This window comes from Lates calcarifer, linkage group LG14 (assembly GCF_001640805.2).
Source record: "Lates calcarifer isolate ASB-BC8 linkage group LG14, TLL_Latcal_v3, whole genome shotgun sequence".
Taxonomy (NCBI): Eukaryota; Metazoa; Chordata; class Actinopteri; family Centropomidae; genus Lates; species Lates calcarifer.
Window position 1 is genome coordinate 5,655,254 of NC_066846.1, and position 22,790 is coordinate 5,678,043.

General features: G+C 41.2%; 2 protein-coding genes across 2 annotated transcripts in view; one reads left to right on the forward strand and one right to left on the reverse strand.

Annotated features, from left to right (window-relative positions):
* Positions 1–17,339, forward strand: si:dkey-183c6.8 (protein O-GlcNAcase). The gene is made up of 17 exons (XM_018684887.2): positions 1–221; positions 2,443–2,494; positions 5,678–5,775; positions 6,441–6,571; positions 6,677–6,848; positions 6,948–7,046; positions 8,010–8,279; positions 9,401–9,487; positions 9,577–10,052; positions 10,165–10,339; positions 10,958–11,014; positions 11,426–11,511; positions 11,677–11,781; positions 12,373–12,464; positions 12,551–12,740; positions 13,881–14,040; positions 14,467–17,339. Exons 1-17 carry the CDS (start codon positions 182–184, stop codon positions 14,601–14,603), a joined length of 2,427 nt encoding a protein of 808 aa, XP_018540403.1. The 5' UTR covers positions 1–181; the 3' UTR covers positions 14,604–17,339.
* The window catches only part of si:dkey-183c6.7 (urea transporter 2), a 19,580-nt gene continuing 14,016 nt past the window's right edge, over positions 17,227–22,790 (reverse strand). Inside the window, exons 6-8 of the mRNA XM_018684888.2 lie at positions 20,402–20,536; positions 19,080–19,129; positions 17,227–17,894 (exon numbers count right to left, since the gene is read on the reverse strand). Coding sequence (XP_018540404.2) covers positions 17,712–17,894; positions 19,080–19,129; positions 20,402–20,536 — 368 coding nt within the window. The 3' untranslated portion in view covers positions 17,227–17,711. The remainder of the gene's footprint in view (positions 17,895–19,079; positions 19,130–20,401; positions 20,537–22,790) is intronic.

Sequence of the window (22,790 nt, forward strand, 5' to 3'; positions counted from 1 at the left end):
CGCAGCACGAGAGCTCCAGCGATGTAGAGAGGAGAGGGAGAGGAGGAGGTGGAGGCAGATCGAGGAGAAGCATGAAGAACATCCCCGGCTACTAGGCTGTCAGACGGGGAGAGCATCTCGTCTTCCCTCGCTCATTTGGGGCCGACTGGAAGCAGAGGGGGGCAGCGGGGCCGAGGACAGGATGGAGGAGAAGAAACAGTTTCTTTGTGGGGTGGTGGAGGGTAAGAGCGGCCGACTTCATAACTGACCTCCTGTCAGATCGTGTAATTTTTTTTTTCTTACCTCGAGGAGATGATTTTGAACAGACCACCGTTTGACCTATATTTGGAACCCAACGTTTTGTCACATACTGTAAAGGGGGCGTGGGAGTGGTAAGATGTGTATGAACACTGACGTAGGTAGGATGTAAAGGTCTTTATGAGATGATGTGCTGGTGATCAGTCAGGCTTGAAGTGGGGATCAAAGAGCAGGCGGTGAAAAGCATTCAGTAATGTCTGGTTCAGAGGCTGCAGCCTAAGGCAAGGAAATACTCTGGATAATAGCTGGTGGTAATGAAGATGCTGATGATTATGATTCTAATGGTGATGATGGTAACTGTGATAATGTCAGAAACAAAGATGCTGTGGTGATGTTGACAATGATAATGGTAAAGGTGAGGATGATGATTTAGATGGTAATGATGATGATGGTAATGACGACTGGAGACTGTGATGATGTGTTTGTTAGGCTGACATGACAGTAATGATGATGATGATGATGATGATGATGATGGGGATACTGTGAGGAGGAAGGCTGAAATGAGGATGATGATGAAATGATGAAAGCAAGCAATGAAGAAGATGACGACAATGTGAGGATCCCAGTGAAAATAACTCAAGTGAAGAGTATTGGTTTTGGAGATGATGATGTTGAAAGTGTTGGGGATGATGATGATAAAGAAGAGGTGAAGATAGATCTGTGTCTAGATGCCACCTTTCTGTAAATCTCATCAAAATACTGCACAATTATACAAAAACATATAAATGTTGTGTTGAGTTGTTATCATGAAGATGTTGATTGAGATGTTGTATGAGAGTTTATGTGATCATAAAATGACAGAAAGCCTTATTAACAGAGAGAACAGTTCTATGTGATGCAAAAATGAAGTGGAAATATGTCATCTTTGTAGATAAGCTATATTGCTGCAAGTAAAAATATTTCCATCAATTATATTTAATTAATGGATTAATTTAGTCTATGAAATGTCACATGGGAAGAGCCATCTTTAAATGCTTTTTGTGTCTGACCACCAGTCCAGTGGCGGACAGACACCACTGTCATAAAATAGTGAAAAGCAGCAAATCCTCACATTTTAGAAGGTGGAACCAAAGTTTGTCATTGTTGGTTGTTAAAAGACATAAATGACGATAATTTTTGTCAGTTGACTAAAATCATGCAACTCTAGCTCCAACTCTCTTTCTTTCTCTTTCTTATTAAAAATTCTTGGTGGACCCCCTCAAACCTGTGCGTCTCTGAGTCCCATGTGGTGGCATCCAACAGAGTTAGTAATTGGGTTTGGCTTAGTGGGGAGCACTCCTCATACACACTGTATGCACACTGGTAGACATGGCATATGTATGCACACAAAAATACACACTCCCCACAGGCATGCAGGAGGAAGCAGTCTGGATTGTTAGTGGATCTGATTTGACTGTCACTATGACCCACTTACTGTACACACATACACAAGCACACACGCACACACACACACACACACACACACACACACACACACACATTGCAGACTTATGCAAAAAAAATAAAGGAGGGAGAGGGACACCAGAGATGCTCCTGTTTCTAAAAGAGTGTCGCTAGAGATGAATTATGCCACTGCCAAACACAGATGGGATGTGACCAAGTAAGCTCTGGAGAAGCTTTCATTGCTTTATATGCCCATACATACAGTGCTGCAGCTGTAATGTCAGCTAATAGTGTCCAGTTTGTGAATAAATGTTGCAGAGCTACAGATGAACTGGAAAACAGCACAGGGCAGTATATATGACATATGCTGACATAGACCCATCAATGTTATACAGAAAATTTTAAAATGCCATAGAAATTCAAAGTACTGAGTTACAAACATATGGTGCGTTTTCTCCATTCCCATGGTGCATTTTCAGTGAATATACATGTATCTCTGAAAAAAAAAATGTGGGAAATTACATTAACATTTGCAGCAAAGCTAACATTCATAGGAAAAGTCTCTGATTCAGGGCTTACACATACCTGCTTTCTGGTCAGTATATAAAAGGTTATGATAGTAAACGTTTGCATGACTTTGTGGAACTAATCATTACTTTAAGAGCGGTTAGTTGGGTGTTAGTTGTTATGTGAAGGATTTATGGCTTCACTGACTGCATGTGACATGTATGCACTCATTTCATTTTTCTTTTGCCACTCCAGGATTCTATGGGAGGCCATGGTCTATGGATCAGAGGAAAGTGCTCTTCCAATGGTAAGTCTGTCACCACTCTTTAAAGAAGCTTAGAAACTGTAATTAGCCTGATATTTGTCTACAACACTGCATGTACTGTTCTGTATGTACACTCTATGACCGCAGGTGTGCAAATGTCTTGTTAACTTGTCAGCGAGGATGTTTTCATGTTCACATGAATAGCTTGAACTCTGGAGCCACTGACCTGATGCCTCTGTGCTAAACCCAGTTACATGCGTTTATTTCAGTGCCAGGCAGACCAGAGAGAAATCACTGACGCAGAATGACTCTATAGCAAAGGGCAGGCTCATCCACAGTCCTGAGGCTTAGCCATGGATGACAGGAGGGGGCGAGAGAGGGGGCAGATATTGTGTTTTGTTACGGTGGAAGGATAGTGAGAGAGAATCAATCATCAAACATGTAATGCGGGCCATTTGTTTTTTTTTTTTTTTTTTTTGCCATGCTAGCGGCACAGCTGTAGGGATGGCACTGCCAGTCTGTCGACCTACCACTCAGGTCCAGACTGAGGTGTCTAAACAACTGTCTTGTGGAAATCTTGTACAGATATTCATGGTGCCCAGAGGATGAACTCTCATGACTTTGGTGATTCCCTGACCTTTCCTCTGGTGTCACTAAGTTTGTATGCAATTTTTTGTAAAATGTTTCAACAACAATTGGATGGATTAGCATTAAATTGGAAACATACATCCGGTGTGCCCAGATGATGAGTCCTACTGACTATAGTGATCCAGTTACATTAACTCTAGAGGCAACATTAAGTTGGCATTTGTGGTCTTTGGTGATCCCTTAACCTTTCATTCAGCCTCATCATCAGAAATTTCAGTTTGTCCAACACTTTAGTTTATGAATTACCTACAAAACTAACAACATTCCCGCCTGCGTCAGTTGCACTACTTTGTACCTAGTGTTGATTAGCCAATGTTAGCATGCAAACACACTACACTAAGACCTGCTTAAGCACATTAGCACTACCTCAGCACACTGCTGTACAGTCTAACAGAGCCACTAGCATGGCTGTAGACTTGTTCAATGTTTGCATGTCTGCACTATCAATAAATGGTGTTTCAGAAATGTCCAGACTTTTTAATGTGTTTAATGGCAACACAGGCATTCAGGTGTTCATTTCCTACAGTGTGCTGGTTCATGGGTCACTAAAACACTGCAGTAACATTTATGAAATTCTGGTCAGTGGTTACTCATTAGAACAACTCTGATACACACTGCTGCCTTGTAATGAAGAAATAATAAAATGCAGTAAAAATTATTTTTTGCTATGTTTTCTAAATCTAAAATCAGTATCTCATGCTAATAGGGTTTATGTGTCCTCTTAACCTTTACTGAGGTAAGTTTTGCTGAGCCTCAAGCTCTTTATTTAGCAACAACATTGTTTTTTTCCATGCAGAGACCTTCACTCCAGGGAGCTGCTCAGTCACTGCTGGCCACAGAGTACGCAATGAAACCAATTTAATGCTGGACTCTCTCTTTAGCAGATGAGGTCTTAGCATCATGACAACATAAAAAATATGGACCAAAGTTTAAACCAGATAAAATCAACATTCGAGATAATCAGATGTTCTATACAGTATGAGCGCTCCAAGAGACACTAATCCAATATAAAGGAAACAGGGTCATGAGCCAAGTCTCTTTTGACTACACAAAACAAAGGTAGTCTACCACAGCAGTTTTCATTAATTCGCAAAGTGAGACACACTCTTATAGCATGAATCAGCTCACAGGGATTGAACTAAAGATAATTTCAAAGCACCATTTAAAGCATCTGTAGTCCATTCACGGAAATCGAAACATGAACACAGTGATGATGGAACAACAGTGTCAAATATGAGTGTGTAGCATTCCCTTTTCATGTGCATTTATATTGAGCCATGTGCATACCTTGTAGTTAGCAGGGAACCAATTAACTCTTGATGATACACTGATCTTACATATGAGTGGAACAACATGAATCCCCGTTGGGAGCTGTGACACAGTTTTGTAGTTCAAGGCCAATAGAAACAGCCGTCTGCATCCCCAGAGATAAGTTGTTCCCTCTGCTCTCTGCTTTCCACTGCTCATGAATATACAGACCAAATCACTATACTCTAATATTAGTGTTCCTATCATCATGAATTTATAATATTTGTAATAAAAAGATACAATCTGTAAGCATGATCAAATCATTATGTCCCTGAATATCTTTTTATTTTCATGTGTTATATGCTTTATGATATATGTTGTCTGTAGAGACGCTGCTACACTGTGTTGGGCAGGCTGTCACTGCTCTGTGAAGATACTACAAGGATGAATTTAACTTCCAAAACTTTGTCAGTGTAGCAGCAGCTGAGAGTGTGGGCTCCAAGTTTATTTATAGATTTACTTTTTTAGACTCAAGTGTGGGGTGCAGGCAAAATTCATACACTGAGTGTTGCATAAGTTTGGCAGAGTGGGGCGGTGGATGTGTGCGTACAGTATGTCAGCGTGTGTGCGTGTCATTGTGTGTTTGAGGGAGGTAGGTTGCAGCTTTGTGGAGGCGACTTACGTACCATCTGTCCAGGAAATGAAGCAGAGAGAGAGAGAGAGAGTGAGAACACAGTACACCCACAAAAGACAAGAAAGACAAGAGCTGGTCCGTGTCCAGAGAGAGAGAGAGACACAGAGAGAGAGAGAGAGCAAGATTCATGTTTTTATATGTGTGTGTGTTTGTGTGTGAACACATGCTGATGTAGATATTGTTTCACTCCTAGTACTATGCTCTATTTATAATTCAGGAGGTCATTTCCTGTAACTGAAGCGGCCATGAAGCCCCACGATCGATACAGTGAATCTATTTTCTTGCTGCTTCTTGTTTTTGTTTTTTTTTTTTCTTTTCATTCTGTCTTTGCCTCATTCATTCACACTCAACTGTCTATCCAGGACCCAAACCTGACAACTGATATAGTAAATACAAAGAGATAAATATATTTATAAAGCATTTATAGAGAGAGTTATAGCATTATAAGAATTTAAAGCAGAGCTTAAATCAAATCATATATATAGTGATAGATACAGTGGATTCAAATGACAAATGTAAGAATGAAATTACAAAGATGCAGGGATTATGTGGAAGTGAAAGTTTTCAGATTTAGTGGAGAAATTACCGAAAACTGCAGCTTGTCTTCTCCTAACGTCCTCGTCTTTGTCCACCAGGATGCAGCACTGGGGGTTGAACACCTACTTGTATGGTCCAAAAGATGATCTAAAACACAGACTGTTGTGGAGAGAGGTCTATTCTCCTGAAGAGGAGGGTAAGAACAGCCCATTCATCCATTTTTCCATCTCTCAGTCTACGTATTTGAGCACACTCATATATGCAGCCATTTTTTCCTGCTGAACTATAACTTTCATAGATTTCCATCTACTTTTTTAACTATCCATTGTGAGTGTTATGGGAGTGCAGCTCTAAATCAGTGGGGTACTACAGTACTTCTGTTTTTTATGATGAAGGCTCATTTGACCCCAGAGAGCTGCCCTAGGACATTCTGTCTTCCATCAGGATGAATATTCACTGTCCCAAATATGAAACTGCCTTTTTCATATTACTTGTAAATTCATTTTTCATTACCATCATAAAGATGTCAACAGTTTTTACGTTGTCCATTACACTATTTTTATCGTACCCTGGAAGACTGCATGGTGTTAGTCAGGAGGCTTCAGAGCCAAGCTGAATCCCCTTAGAGATGAGATTAGAGAGAACAATTCAATTTACCACTCTCAGACATTTCATTTTTTTGTTCATACGTACATGTACTGTGTTAAATGACTTTAGCCAGAAGTTCTGTATTTCTCAGTCTGCTAACCTTCTTTCCATGCATCACACTCCTTCATGTGTCTTTCCTTCCTATAGCACATTGGCAGGTGTGTGTCATTTAGTCTCACTTTAAATTTTTCTCTCCTCTCCTCTTCCTCTCAGGTCAGTTGCGTACTCTCATCGTGGAGGCCCAGTCGAGAGGCCTGAGGTTTGTTTACGCCCTCTCACCTGGTCAGGACATCGTCTTCTCTTCTTCCTGTGACCTGACACTGCTCAAACGCAAGCTGAGACAGGTAAATAACATGCAACGAGATGATAAATACCACTGATGTGTAACTGTCTCACCCTCTGTTTAATCTCTCAAATACTCCCTCATCTCTCTCTCTCTCTCTCTCCAGGTATCAGACCTGGGATGCCAGGCATTTGCCATTCTGTTTGATGACATCGATCACTCCATGTGTCAGGCCGACAGCGAGGCCTTCTCTTCATTCGCCCACGCTCAGGTCAATGTAACCAATGAGATCTATCGGTTCTTGGGGGAACCACCCGTCTTCCTCTTTTGCCCAACAGGTAGGATTGGAGGTGGAGAACTAAAATCCTGTCTACAGGATTTTATAAAAGTGTTCATCAAACGTGATGAATAAACAATAACTCTCTCTCTCCCTGTAGAATACTGTGGTTCTCTGTGCTCTCCCAGTATATCTAAATCCCCTTACCTGCAGACTGTTGGAGAGGACCTACTACCCAACATTACAGTGATATGGACAGGTGAGACATGAATACAAACCAGAGTCTTTGATTACAGTTTCTTGTTTTCTGTTTTTTAGCCTCATTAGTTGACTTGCAATTTCTTGGCTAATAACAGAGTACAAACACACACACACACACACACAGACTCTGGCAAAACACAGACTCTGGCAAAACACAGCTCGGCATGCACACATGCAAATAAGTGCAGGCACAAATCCACACACACACTCCTCCACAGACTGAAAAATGATTTAGGTGCACATCCGCCCACATGCATATGGAAGTACAGTAGAAACACACACGCACACACACACACACATACACACATTATTGCCTCCTCTCCTTTACTTCATTTCTTGCTATTTTTCTGCATCAGATAATATTCTTTGGTAGCCACTTTGCTGAACCGTGACTGTTAAAATATTCATTGGAATATCATCATTGCAGGAAAGGCAAAGTAAACCTTCCTCTGCACATACATGTATATTATGCTTTATATTACACTGTATCTATGTTCAGCCCTGACTTGCTTCACTCACTCAAATTGCAGATAAAATTGCAGCTCATGTAACGTTCTAAAAAGCTAGAAAACAGAAGCACGTCTAGGAACAGAGACAGGTTGCTGACAGCTCTGTATGTGAAATATTCAACAAAGCTAATCAAGATATGCACAGTCACTGTGTCATGAACACATGAACAACCTGTTCCAACTGATTGTCCATTCTGACAAAACATTTTTCTCAGTCTCAGTTTAGTTAGGTTAGGCTCTCAAGGCATGAGGATGGATGGACACCTGATAATCATCTGATGGTTATCAGTAGGTTATTAGGTGAATGTTCACATTTGATTTTATTCTCTCTTGTAAGAGAATCAAAATTAAAGAAGTAAGTTCTACAATGTTCTAATACACTGATTGACCTGTAGAAGAATGGGGAGAGAACAACTCTTTCATATCAGAGCTCTTCCCTCTCTGTCCCACAGGCAGTAAGGTCATATCTAGGAAACTATCTGTAGACTGTCTGGCTGAGGTGGAGTCTGTCCTCCAGCGCCCGCCACTCATCTGGGACAACCTGCACGCTAATGACTACGACTCCAGACGTCTCTTCCTGGGGCCTTTCAAGGGTCGAGAGCCTCAGCTGAGGAGCCACCTTAGGGGACTGTTGCTCAACCCAAACTGCGAGTTTGAAGCCAACTACATCCCTCTGCATACGCTGGGGAGCTGGTACAGAGCTGGAGAAGAGGAGAGGAAAGGTGAGGGGATCTGCTCAGGAAAGGTAGATGGAAGGAGGAAGTAGCATTGATGAGACAGGAGATGTCCCGAGTTAATAAACGAATATTGGCTCTGCCAGACCACAGCCACGTACAGTTAGTCTCATTGCTTCCGGAGATGTTTAATAAGCCAGCGTTGCTTGGCAACAAACACAATTTTAACCACCAGACAAAAATTTGGTCTGATATTACTTAACAACTAAATTAACTTCTAGGAATTAAGAGCTCCATCTGTTGTTCTGGTCAAAGCCGCTCAATAAGCTTTCAGCCAGAGTGTCACAGAAAATAAATATTTCTCTAAGACTGAGTTGAACCAGTTTCATTAATCTTCTCTCACAGCAAAGTGGATCTAGTTACAGAAAATGTTAAAAGCATTCCTGTTGTTTTGTGTTTGAAGTATATTGAAGACTGTGTTAATTTGACGTTTGGTTCATGTTTCTCGCATTTGATTTACCTTGACAGTAAAATACATGAGAATACAGCCAGAGAAAGAAAGAGGAAACAGGGGAGTTGGGTGGAAAAATGTCTGCGAGAAACCACTGTTGCGTGTGATGTTTTTCTCAAGACTAAGTGGGGGGAGAGATGGTGATGGAGGAGTAATTGTGTGGTGTGATGAAGGGAGAAATGAGAAGAGAGGAAGGTCCCTCTGAGGACGAGAAACAAGGCGCAGGGCTGGAGGAGAAATGGGCTTTAAGGGAGGGGATGAGAAAAGAAATGAAGGGCAGGCTGAGGCTTGTGATGTGGATGGAAATGGAAGAGGAATTTTAATGATTACATGAGAGGGAGGGGGATGGGGCGTTGGTAGTATGTGAAGTAATTACTGGATGTGGAAGGCATCTAACTTTCTGATTTCTAGTGTGGTCAAATTTGACAAAAAGAATATAAAAAACATGAATAATGTCTACTTCCTGTAGGAAGAATTATACTGTAGGTTGGAGTTAGGATCAGAGGTTAGATTATATATAACATATAACAGTGTGTGTGTAGGTCTGTTCATGTGACTGATTATGTGAAGGAGTCTGAGAGTGGTTTTCTGTGTGTACTGTATGAATATATGTAACAGTATCCTCACATATAATAACACAGTGTTGTATATGCTGTAGATGAGGAGTGTGAGTACTGTCCTGATAGAGCTCTGTCTGCTGCACTACATGATTGGATGGAGGAACTCAACCAACCACTGCAAGCAGGTAAAACATTTAGTGTGTGTGATTTAGTGCTGTGCCTGTATCTGTGTGTGTTGATAGTGAAGTCAAACACATTTTTCCATTCGTTATAGGTCGGCAGAGCACCCGAGCAGACCAGCGCTCCTCTGCTCCAACGTCTCGCTGCAAAACTCCTGATAGATCTGACTGCACCTCCACATTCAGAGGGACCTCTGCTGTGGCCAAGCTTCCTGTCTTCCCCTTGAACTCCAGCTCACCCCCATCATCACCCACTAAGGCTAAGGGGGAGAAGGAGGTGCGGGATGGGGAGAAAAAGCAGTCAAACCAGTCTAGTCAACCTAATCACCAACCACCAGGATCCAGACCTGGAGCACCTTCAGGTGGCAACCGGGGACAGAAGGCCCAGGGTCGGGGGCTCTGTGGTGGGAAGGGCATGCTGAGTGAGTCCCAGGTGCGGCTGCTGGTTGGTCTTCACTATCTTCCCCATGAACACGGCCCGTCTGCCCAGAAACTGCTACAGGATCTGACCTGGCTTAAATCAAACTGCCACCTGGTCAGCTCTAACAGCAAGAAGGCACCGCCTCAGAAGGTTGGTGTTTGTTCTGTATGCATTTCTTGTTGATGAAATTTGAATTTGTATATGTTGAAGTATTGCACAGTGTCCTTATGACCGTGGTGCGTACCTGTATGTATGTCCTCAGGTTGATGAGTGGCGTGGTCGGGCCTCCAGGTTCCTGTCTCTGTGTGAAGACATAGCACAGCTCCACTGCAGTGTGGTGGGCGGCGCCAACAGGGCTGTACTCTATGACCTTTACCCTTATGTGTGGGACCTGCGGAACACGGCTCTGGTGGCAAAGGCCTTTATATGCTGGCTGGGTAAGGACACAGAGAGATGGAGGCAGGAGAAATACTGGAAAACACAGTACATAATGTGTTTTACTGTGTCATACTATATCTTTGTTGTGCAATACTGAACAGTATGCTTTGGTTCATGTACTATGCCATGCTGTGCTACATAGTATAGCATAGTACAGGCTTAGTATAGTATTATAATATTATAGTATACTATGATCTAGTATAACATAGCATAACATAGCATAGCTTAGTATAGTATAGTACAGCTAACCTGTAGTCTACTATATTACCCTATAATACTCAACCTATGGCTCTATAGTATAGTAACTACCTACTATAGAATTACCCTATAATACTTTTACTATACTATACTATACTATACTATACTATACTATACTGTGGTAGCATAGCATATCAGTAGTCTGTCTAGCTATACAACTCATTAATATTTAGCCTTTGTTATACTATACCATACGATATACTATCTTTCTAAACACACACCACTACACATAGTAGTCGTGTTAAAAGAGAAGATGTTATGATTGAAGAGGTTTTGTAGATTATCGTGGTGTTTCTGTCTCATTTTAATTACTCTGTCTCTCTTACACTCCACCCCACCCACTGCCTTACTTCACTCAGATGGACGAGTGTTGAGTGACAGCTCCACCCTGGGCTCCTGGAGGAACTGCTTCCACTGTGAGTAGACAGGACCTTTAAACTCATCATCTGCATATCGGTGCCTGAGATAACTAACTACAAGTGCCTCTGCTGCACAAACCATTCTTACCTAAAGTAAATTCGGCCTGACAAATTGCCACCCGACGTTCAGTCATTATTTCTCAGCCTTGGCTCGGTGGAACTCAGCAGTTAATGGTGCAGTGAGGACTAAACTAGTTATGCTTCAAATATTTATGGAAGCAGTTAATTTCAGCCAACATCTCTTGAGGAGCTGTAATGCTGTAAAACACAGAACTTTTATGCAGACATGAATATTTAAAGCAGGTGTAACTGTGCAATCATTTTCCAGCTCTGCTGATAACTTTCATGACATTTCATTGGTCCTTACCACGTGATGTTACCACCCTGACATTTGGCTCCTGTCTGCAGGGTGTGGGAAGAGCACAGGGGCAGACGTACTGGGAGTGGAGTCAGAGCCATGGGTGTTCAAAGGGGGTGTGTCTGGGGAGGTGCAGGTAGGGTGTGTGTTAGTATAACGTCAGTTTCCATGGATGTAATAAATTATTCCTTTTTATTCTGTAAGTGTGCATGCTTGTATTCATATTTTTTCTAATTACTTGACTTGGTAGTTCAGTCCTTTTATGTCCTGTTATGTTCATGCGTGTGTGTGTGGTGTGTAGATGCTTCTCCCAATAGGCAGCAGCAGTGAACTCTTCACTCATCCTCCTCCTCTCTTCCCTACCTCTCGTCTCTATAACATCAGGCCCTACCACAGCAAGGACAAGGTGCGTAGGAGAAGTCACACCCACACGCATTACTGTTTCACACATAACGCTAAGATAATGCATGGAATATCATGGAAGTCAAAGAGGTGCTTTCAGGAAAAAAGGGAAATGCAGGGAATATTTGTGAAGGTAAAAAATTTCAGCATAGCTACTTTGGAAAGTGCACTATTTACCTCTTTAGCAAAACAACCTGGAAGCAAACCAAGAAGGAAGAACATTTTTAGGTCATGCAGATGCTCTGACTTAGTAGTGGAAAGTCATGTAAAATTTATGGAATTTTCAATCAGTGCCAGAGCAGGATCCTTATATGGAGAAATGCTGCAAAATTAAACAGAGTTTTTAAGAACCCCGATTGTTCAGTCACCTGTAGATTTTTAGTTCACACAGCCAGAAATCACAGTCATCTCAGGGCGCCCCCATAGCTGAATGGTTGGGGTGTGTACCACATGGGCCTAAGTGCCCTGAGCAGCTGGTCCCTGCATCATTCCCCTGCGCTCTCTGCTTGTTTCCTGTCTCCTCTCCACTGTCCTATCTGAAAAAAAAAAGAAAGATACACAGCTCACATCTCTCACATCAACTGTGTGTGTGCAGGTGGAGTTGTATCGGATGGTCCGCCAACTTCACCTGAGGACTCAGGGTGGCCAAGAGTCCAGTATTGCTCACCCAGATGTCATAGGAGATAGGTATGTGTTTGAGAGTAATCTTCTGCATTTCTAACCATCTACACAGTAAATATTTATCACTTAGTCATGTCTTTTCATTTCCATAGATGTCTGGGCCCGTGCCTGGCACTGTGCCCCGAGTACAGCTTCATCCTGGAGGACGAGCTGGGTGTGTGTGGCTGTGTGTTGGGCATCTTGGATGTTCGCTCCTTCGCCAAGCGGTGCCAGGCCAGCTGGATGCCTGCCATGAGGGACAAATACCCACCCAAAGGAGGCAACACACACCCCAACACACAGGTGGATATGAGGAGTAGAAGACACATAGAAGTCATCAAACATCCCTTTTTTTAGCAGCTATTATGTTATTGCCAAGAGCAAATGAGTCTAAACACTGCACAGACAGACACTCATACCCAACACACAGGTAGAACTATACACACACCTACAGTCGCACCATCTGGATCCCTCTGTGATGGATTAATAACCTACTGGGAGGTAGGTGGCACACATAGGTAAACAAAGCAAATGACACATGCAGAAACACACACAAACACAGATGAGACACAACCTATAAGATTCTCTCTCCACCTCTCCATGTTACTATGGTGTTGTGGTTTCTGGATCAGCAGTGCACCACACTGGCAAACAGAAAAAGAAGTAGATCAGTAGTTATGTTAGAAAAAAGCCAGGTAGGGCCACTAAGGTTTTCCTCTCTGAAATGACAGCCTTTTGGTGAGTACACACTTGTGAATATTGCTGCTGACCAACAAACAGTTCAGTGATCTCAGGCGAGGAGCCAAACAGAAACCGGAGATGAGCAACAGACACAGTCACTCCCTGACATCTGTGGCCGACTTCATCTGCCCACTCTGTGCGTCATGGCACACACTGACAGTCCCACTTTGGATGACTATCATTCACACTGCAGCCACAGGTGTCCAAGTTTTACAGCTGAAGGACTTATTGTTTATCAAAGTCAAACTGGCCAGACAGAGTCAGTGAAAGTATGAATGGCATCTGTTCCTGCTTTACTGCACATACGAACATAGCACCACTGTACTGGATTCATGTCTTTATGTACTTTATCACTTAATACTATAGGTATTTTGTTCCTAACCCAAAAAGCTGAAGCAGAATTGACTGTATGCTGATTAGGTGAAGGTTTGTGTGTTATTGTTGTTGCAGGGTTGCTGAGTAACGTGAAAGTATCCTGGATGAATGTTTGTAAGGCGCAGTCAGTCAAATATGGCTCATTAGTAACATCTAGTGGCAGCTGTAGGAAACTACAGAACACAAATCTCCACCAAACTATCACAGATCAAATGTCCACCAACCGTCATTTAAGCTGAATAGGACAAAGTTAACTTGCAGGATCTTTATCTAACATCAGCAACACCTTGTGACATTGTCCTTGCGTCTCTGCTTTCCTCTGTGTAGGACTTGATCCAGCTGATGGAGGAGGACCAGGGTGAGTACCCAGACTCGCTCCTCTATCACTTCCCCTCTCAGCTGCGACTGGACGCCCTGCCTGAGCTGGTGGACATCAGCGTCAGCCGTACCCTGCTCACCGCCCTCCTCACTGCGCTCAAGGCAAACGGTAAAGACAGAGCATTGAGTCATCGTGTTTAAGTATGTATGTATGTTCCTTATTTGCTTTAAACGTAGTTACTCAAAGTACCATTAATCCTCAAGTCTGACAAAATGAAGTTGGTGCTTGTACAATCTGAAATGTTAAAAAATATTCACATGCCTCTGCACACTATGTGAAGGACTCTCATGTTTATATTAGCATTAGTTTTTCTGTGCTCAGCGGCTCAAGGCTAAACAGAAGAGCAGAAATATATAGAGGGGTGAAGCAGTGTCACAATAACACTTAACTTACTTAATATATTGAACTTCATGCTTTAAACACAAGTGTAGTTGTGTATTTTTATGTGCAGTTTAAGAGCAAGATCTTTATTTAACTGTCCTGAAACAGACATTTTTATCACAGTTTCTTCTGTGTGTTTTTGTGTTTGCGTAGGTTCTCAGGGTGTGTTCTGTGAAGTGCAGCCGACAGACCGTCAGAGGCTGGAGTTCTTGACAAAACTGGGCTTCCTGGAGATCCTCAGAGGAGAAGCCAGGAGCCGGGAGGGAGTGGTGCTGGGGAGGCTGCTCTGAACATAAAACACACACACACACAAACACATGCACCCAAATGGTCACACACACACGCACACACACACACACACACACACCACCAGAAACATGCAAAGACACTTGCAACCATACAGTAGATACACAAAGGCAGTTACATACTCAGAAAGAAGTTAGAAAATGTATTCTCTGTCAACAGAGACAGACCTGGATTCCTTTGAGTCTGTGTGGCAGTGATGGGGATGAATCCAGAGATTTCTGAGGGATTTACAAAATCTAAAATAAGCTTTGAACTTAAACCTGCAGCAGAGCTGTGCTAATCTTTCTCTGATTCTACCCGTGGTTGAGGATTACAAGATTCAGTCAAGTCTCAAGGAAAGTCAGTAACAGAATAGGTTGATAGGGGAGCAGAGTGCTAGATCACAGCAGCAACAAAGTTCTCCTCTGTGGGACACATGTCAGTCAGTCATATGAATAATAAGCATCTTTCAGTTCACTGTTGTGTTTTTCTGGCCCACCACTTCACAGTTTCTTTCACTGTGATTGCTCCTGTCAGTGTTGTTTCCAGTCACAGCAGGTGTCTGTTTTCAATGAAAAAGCTCAAACAGCTGTACAAAGCTTCAAGGATCTCCCCTGCTGAAGTGTCCTTAAGCAAGGCACTAAATCCTCACAAGCCTCAGAACTACTGTTCTTAGTCAGACATGATCTCTGACCTATGAAATCTTAAAATCTTAAACCTAAAAAAATCATGTTGTTTTATGTGGGGCTATGTGCCAAACTCTTAAACAAATGAGAAGCAACTTACTTTGATTTCACTTCCTTTAGGCAGAGCCAGGATAGCTGTTATCCCAAAGTCCCAGTCTTTGTGCTAAACTAAGCTACATATTTAGAATACAGACATGAGAATGGTAAAAGCCTTCACCTTTAACTCTCTGCAAGAAAGCAAATAAGGGTATTTCCTAAAATACAAAACGATTCCTTCTAACTTAAACAGTTTTGTTCCTGTCCTGAACATGGCCACAGTTAAGCTGCTATGATAGATCTCGTGCTCTGCTCCCTCCGCTTCGTATAAACGATATGTTTCTTTTCTTCAAAGTTAGGATGTTGTTTTCTAGCCCCTGTCCTGTTGGTTAAATAGTCTGCCAGCGACAGACCAGACCCAGGCACGGCATCATTGTTTACACTCGCTTAGTTTAGATGAATGTTTACATGCATGAAGAACAAAACATTGTGTGGTTGTTCACAAAGTAGGATTACATGTATTGACATTGACACAAACATACACATATAATTTTGATGGAATGCTCTAACATAGCAACAAGATTTTTTTTTATTGGCATTCTCTCAGCCATCATAGCTATAAGGTTGTAGGAAAAAACAAAACAATTAAGTGCATGCACGCTAAAATTCATCAGAAAAAACAAAAATCATGATCAAATCAAGTTTTCAAATTTGCATGAAAACAATCATTCGGACATACAAGATACATAACACACACACACACACACACACACACACAGACACACACACACACGCACTTAATCTGAAGTTTACACTTGGTTCAGTTGGATATAAATGATACCTCTCCCTCATTTAACATCATTTACACTGTTGTCAGATACTCTAAACACCAGTGTGTATGTATGAGGTGTGTATGAGGTGCATGTGTGTGCGAGTGTGTGCCAAATACACCAACTAAGACAGCTATGTCATTCTGCCTTTATTCTGAACCATGATGAACACAAGCATACAAGCAGACGCAGACACACACACACACACACACACACACACACACACAGTCATACTAAAAGAAGCACAAGAGCACTCACAATCAGATCTTCAACTGAAAGTATGTAGAACTACGAATGTTCATTTTTTTGTAATGCAGCTTAAAAAAGACACAACTACTGTTTGTGCAAGTATTTATATTTCTACTTTTGATTTTTCTTTTTAGTATTATTATTATTATAATGCTTGATCAATCACAGACTGAAAGGCACTTTTGTATGTTGTTACCAACCTCATCATCATTGTCTGTGAGGTAGTTCATGGTTAAAGAATAAAGTCCCAGAACTGAAAATTACGTAGACAAAAATACAAAAAAACAAAACAAAAAACAAACCAAAAAAAAAAACTTAAAGCACTGAGATAGAAATGCATGATATAAAGAATCATTTTAGGAAAAAAATGTCATTGTTTGCTCCAGAAGTTTGTCATTTCACCTCTATGGGAAATGATGATGTATGGTCTGATTCAAAAATGTGTGTGAATGTGGGCATGTGTGTGTTTGGGAAAAGGTATGGTGATGGGGAATATATGTTAACTGTACACAGGCAACATGAAGCACTGTGAAAAGACTAAATCCAACTAAAACCATAGCAAAAAAGAATTTTGAATAAGAGTGACAATAATAACAACAATGATAATGATGGTGATGATAAAAGTTGCCTTCAGTCTCCAGGCCTAAGTAGCCAACCACTCCGTCCATTTCAGAAATACATTACCTGTCGTCTGTGTGTGCTCATTGTCTCACTGTCTGCCTGCAATGAGGTACATGTACAGTTTGTTTTTACAGTGAGTTCCAGTAGAGTGCTATGTAGTATGTCTATGCAGGGTAATGAAGGGGTTAAAAATAATTACTGTAGAATTCATTACGTGTTTTTATTGATAACAGTACAACTGTCATTTTAACAATGAATGATTTTATCGAACTGACTTGTTGATTTCATGCCTATTAAAAGATGTTTTCTTTCCCTTTAATTTTTTTTTTGTGTGTGTTTGTGTGCATCATGGTAGGAAATACAATATGCAATGAAAAGCTGGGGAAGCACAGAAACATGTACTGTGATAACACCACTGGCAATAACGTGGATAAAACTTGGCTGAATTTAACACATTTAATAGAAATGGCTGGATCTGAATACAGAGGCATTGAGATACTTTATACTCACATACACTGCCACCTCCTGGACAAAATGTAGAGTCACTTCTAAGGCTGTGGTGAAATGATATATCTAAGAATATATTTATAAAATGTTTAAAATCAGTACACATCTATGTTTGGTCCAGCCCGTCCAACAAGTACTGATACAGTAGTGTGTGTGTGTGTGTGTGTGTGTGTGTCCCCTCCTGCTACACATCAGTGCTTTCTCTTTCTGCTGTGTTGCCAGCTGCCCATTGGCTGCGAGAACGCAGGTTGTGTTCAGGGGCCCTGACTTGACCAATAGGGATGCGGTATGCTGCTAAACTGCCGGTCAGCAGCAACATCAGAGTGGCTGTCAGAGTAGCTGCCCAACTGCATGCTGGGAGACCCACCTAGGAAGAGAGAGATAGGGGTTCTTAATAATGAATAAAAAAAGTGACTCAAAAGGACATAAATGTATGTGTGTGTATATATGTACTAAAAATATGAAGAGTTTAAGAGTTCTGACAATAATTTACTATTCCTATGATGTTTTTGATGCTGATTTAAATAGGGTATTTGCATTAGTTTTAACCATTTTTGTCAACATTTTTTATTTGCTGTGTCACTCGAGTCAATTATTCATTTATATAGTGCCAAATCACAACTGAAGTTATCTCAAAGCACTTTTCATATAAAGCATTTATTAAGAGATCCAACAATTCCCACTATGACCAAGCACTTAAAGGAAAAACTTCCCTTAAGAGGCAGAAACCAGACTTGGGGTGGGGGTACCCTCTGGAACAGATATCAGCAAGTTTGAAATACACATGGTGTAACCACACCTAATGCTAATGCTAAAAGAATCTGACAAGGTGGAGAGAATTTTATTGCAGAAGACTGGTAATACACGAGTGTGGAGCACTGGAGTACGAAGAATGAATCAGCACCCGCGAGATTATATGAACCGCCTAAATGAATAGGATAGGTTCTGGACGTGAATGATTGGACTGTGAAGACAATATGTGACTATCACCGTGACTTAAAAGCAGCATGTAGTACTTATTTTTGGTGGACAATTTGTTTGAAGTATTTCACATGAATATGTTGTTAGGGGATGCAGAAGTAAATACTGATACTGATTTTTCTTTTGGTTTTATATTATCTGCAGAACTTTAGTTTTTGCACAAGGGCATGACAGTCAAGCAAGAATCAATAAAATAATAATAGACCAGACTGCTTCACTGTGGACAGATCAGTGATACAGCTGTGTTTGATGAATGATCTGAGTTTAACACCACAGTACTGAAACTGTGGTTTCTGGTTTCATTCTGATTTTTTGCTATGCTGAAAAAAGTGTACCAGACTGTCATAACAATTTGTTTCATCACTCATATATAGTTCATAGTTCCATCCACCATATGTAGTTCACCAACTAAAAAGCTTGATATTGCTCTACAATGCTATTCTAGTACACAAAACTAAATAAAATCTGAAGCTAAAACTAAATCACCCTCTGCTTAAGAAACAGAAAAAATGCCCCAGGTTTCCGAGTACTGCAGCTTCATACACACGTGGCTTGAAGTGTGTGTACTCACAGTTCCCAGCAGATTGCTCAGAGCGATGTCAGCATATGCAGAAAGAAAGGCTGCGGGCAGAAGAAGAGGAGATTTAGGCTATATATATCCTCCACATACTCGCTCTATGTTTCCTCAGGTTGCTGACGTACATACAGTGGCATGAACAGACAGAGGTTGGCTGCAGTGGGCCCACACACTGAAAGCTCTAATTAGGACCAATTTACCTAATGTGAGCAGATTAGCTCCCTGCCAAACTGGTCAGTGCTCATGTCCATGGTGCTCCAGCTGCGATCAGATGTGCTGTGTTCAAGCGTGTGCGAATAACACACAGCCCAGTCTAAATAGATCAATTAAATCAAGCTTTGAATTGACAACATGACAAAGTCATTAACCTCAACTCTGCCATTACAGCCATTCAGCACAGAGAACATGTAGAAACGTGAAGATGAGATAACTAGAGGATACAGAGGACTTGGAGTAAAAAGGAGTCAGCTGAATAAGATAACATGTTGTATTTACCTACTGGCTGCTTTTAGCATAGCTGACTTTAACCAGGCAGTAAGAAAATGAGCCCACATGCCTCCCCGTTTACAAAGAAGAGCCCACTCCCTCCTTCAGAGGGCATGATTCAGCATGTGGTTGATTCAGTAGGAGAATGAGAAGCAGTGATGCAGTAAGTGACATCTCGGTGACTCAAAGGGTTCAGGCAAATTAAATACACTCACAACACGATGCATTATAAAGTCTGGTAAGCCTAATATCTAAGATGTATTTTCCCAAAAAGTACAAAGAATGCTAAACTTTAATGCCAAATGATGGACGGTTGAAGGATTTAAAAAAGCCTAAGCATTCTTCTTAACCCTTTCCTATTATTGTCTATTTGGTATGCACTGTATTGCATTAGGTATGTTTTTGTGTTTGTTCAGATGAATCAAATATCAACAGAAAGAGAATTTGACTTTTTTCAGATATAAAGAGGAAGATTTGACTGTTTCAGCACCATGGAGAGAGCATATTGAAGGAGCTTGATTATCTCTGTATCCATCCAGAGGCTGAGTACAGTAATGACACGAATATTAAAAGATTTGTATTTATTTTCAATTATGTCTGTTTTAGTACTCCTGTAAAATTCAGAGAAGGTTGACTCATCTAAACCCTGAAAATTAGGATCATATGGTTCTTGTTTCTCTGTCAAAACCATTAAAAACCAGGAAATATATAGTTAAGAAAGTATAGTTAAGTTTACCACGCAGTTATGTTGCGCCATTAAGACTGTCATTAGGCACTTGGAACAACAGATGACAATTGTGTCTGTGTGTGTTCGTGTGTTTTTGTGTCACCGCTGGCGATGGCAAGGAGGTGGGTCTTCCAGCTGATGGCGAAGAAGAGTCCTCCAATAGCCATGCAGCCCAGAGCTCCATTAAACCCTGACAACCCTAAGTACAGAGAATCATGACGCACCGCCATGGATAAACCTGCCAACACACAGACACAAACAAACACACACACATACACACAGTGAGAACTAAATCTTTACAAGACTGATTACAAAAACCATTGAGTCACAGCTGTTGGCAGGGAATAACGCACACACATACACACACACAGATTGTAATTATGTCCTTCTGAATCTGCAGTACTAGAATTATCCATGTGGTGGTGGTAGACACATTCTGTTGTATGGTTGCTTTCAGTGCTGTGTCTAATTTGAATGTAACCTAATAAGGAAATTTCTTGATTTCCTTTCCTACTCCCCCATTTTCACACATAGGATACAAATATCTGGTCCAACATGGAGGACATTGTTAATACTTACTCAAAACATCATTCTGTTATCTCCAGGTCTTTGGAGTCTTGTGTAACACATGTTTATAGGATATAATGTACCAGGGAAACCTTTGCTAAGTTGTGAATTTTGTCTGGGCCGTCTGTGTTCAGCCCTTTGTCAAGTATTGACAGTAAGTGGGGCTGAGCCAAGGGGAAGTGCTGAGGACCCTGCCTGTCTCCAGTAAACTGGAGTTACACAAATGGTGTTACATTCCCAAAGTCTTTTCTTATTCAGCCTTTTCTTTTGCATTACAATAACACTCATACCTAAAATGCAGTAAATAACATCTGAACATGTTCACATAATAACACAATTTCAATCAGTAAATGTTTCAGAACATTTTTCGGTCCTGATTCCATGATCCATTCTCTCTGTGGCACTGCTGCAGAGAGCTGATGCGGTAGGTGAATGAACACGAGGTCGATGTCTCACCTCTGACTCGCATCAGTACTAAACAAACACCACACTGTGATACTCAAGTTCTAAGCAGACTGCGCTGAGGGCATGCTGACCCAGATAAAGCTCAGTGAGTCCAGAAGCACTGACCTTTTCTCTGCTCGTCTTCAGCAGCAGCTGCAATGTGTCTTTCAAGCCACATGTGACGGAGAATAACAATAAAGTCACAATTACATCAGAATGACTCGGGCAACTGAGTTCATCTGCAAAGGCCACCTACCTTCATTCAGAATCAACAAGCACAATGCTTAACATTTCTTTGAAATATTTAACATTTAAATATTGTTGAGTCAGTTCTTGTGTTTGGTATTCTCATGTTGTTCTGAACTCTTGCTGCATTTTCTCCCAATTTACATTTACTTACTTTCATTGGTTGCATGTTAAATGAATAAACAAAACATTCTGATATACACAACATATTAATCCCCCCCTTATGTAAACCAGGATAAAGAAAGTATAGAAACACCCTTAAGTATAACTGTATTCATTACCTCACCACAAGAGCTGATGGCAGCTCTGTGGGACTACTAAATGATAAATATCAGCATATAATGTTTAACATATAAAGTTTATGTTTAGGCATTTTAGTTTAGCATGTTAGCATGCTGACACTTCACAAAGATGGGGTGCATTGTATTCAGTTATATATGAGTACTGAATAGAGTTGCAGTCAACAATGTCAGTTCATGACAATTTCTAGCACACTAAGCCACAAGACACCAACCTACATCTGTGTTTGTGTGTGTGTGTGTAAGCAGAGGCCATCAGTCTATGTTGCCCCACCCAGGCTAATGATCTGCTGCCACAGTTCAGCTGTGGAAAGGAATGAGCTTCAAACCTACTCACTATTTCATTGATATATACCTTATTTATGTTTGCAAGAGCATGACAGCATGGCAGTGACAGAAAGTGTGTATTTTTACCTTCTTGAGTAAGAGTAACATCATAAAAAATTACTGAGCACTGTCTGACTGCAGAGAAGAGTGACCCTCTAACCCTCCATTTGTTCTAGCTATATATTATTGACACACACACGCAGACAGCTGAATGTGCTCCTGGGTGAGTTTGAAGGAATTGTTCTTTGCTCTCCAGTCTGTTTGAATTGTCATATGAACACATTTCAACTTTGGTGACTGTTATATCATTTGTGCTAAAATTTTACAGTAGAGGTCCACTGCTGCAGCTGTTTCACAGTGCATCCTCCCCTGTATTAATACTGCAGGATTTTCCAGACAGTTCATCTGCAGTAACTGTAAATTTTGGAAGAGCTTCTGTAGATAAATGATGCTCAGGCTGTGCTGTGATTGATTTCCTTATTACAAGGCTTTGTGGGTTGCAGTTTAGCAGTCTGGTCCTGAAGCAGACTGACCACACCCCAGTACTGCCTCCTCAGTCTGTGTGTCTGCTGGGCTACTCGGCCATCCACTCCCTCTTTCTACTGTTTA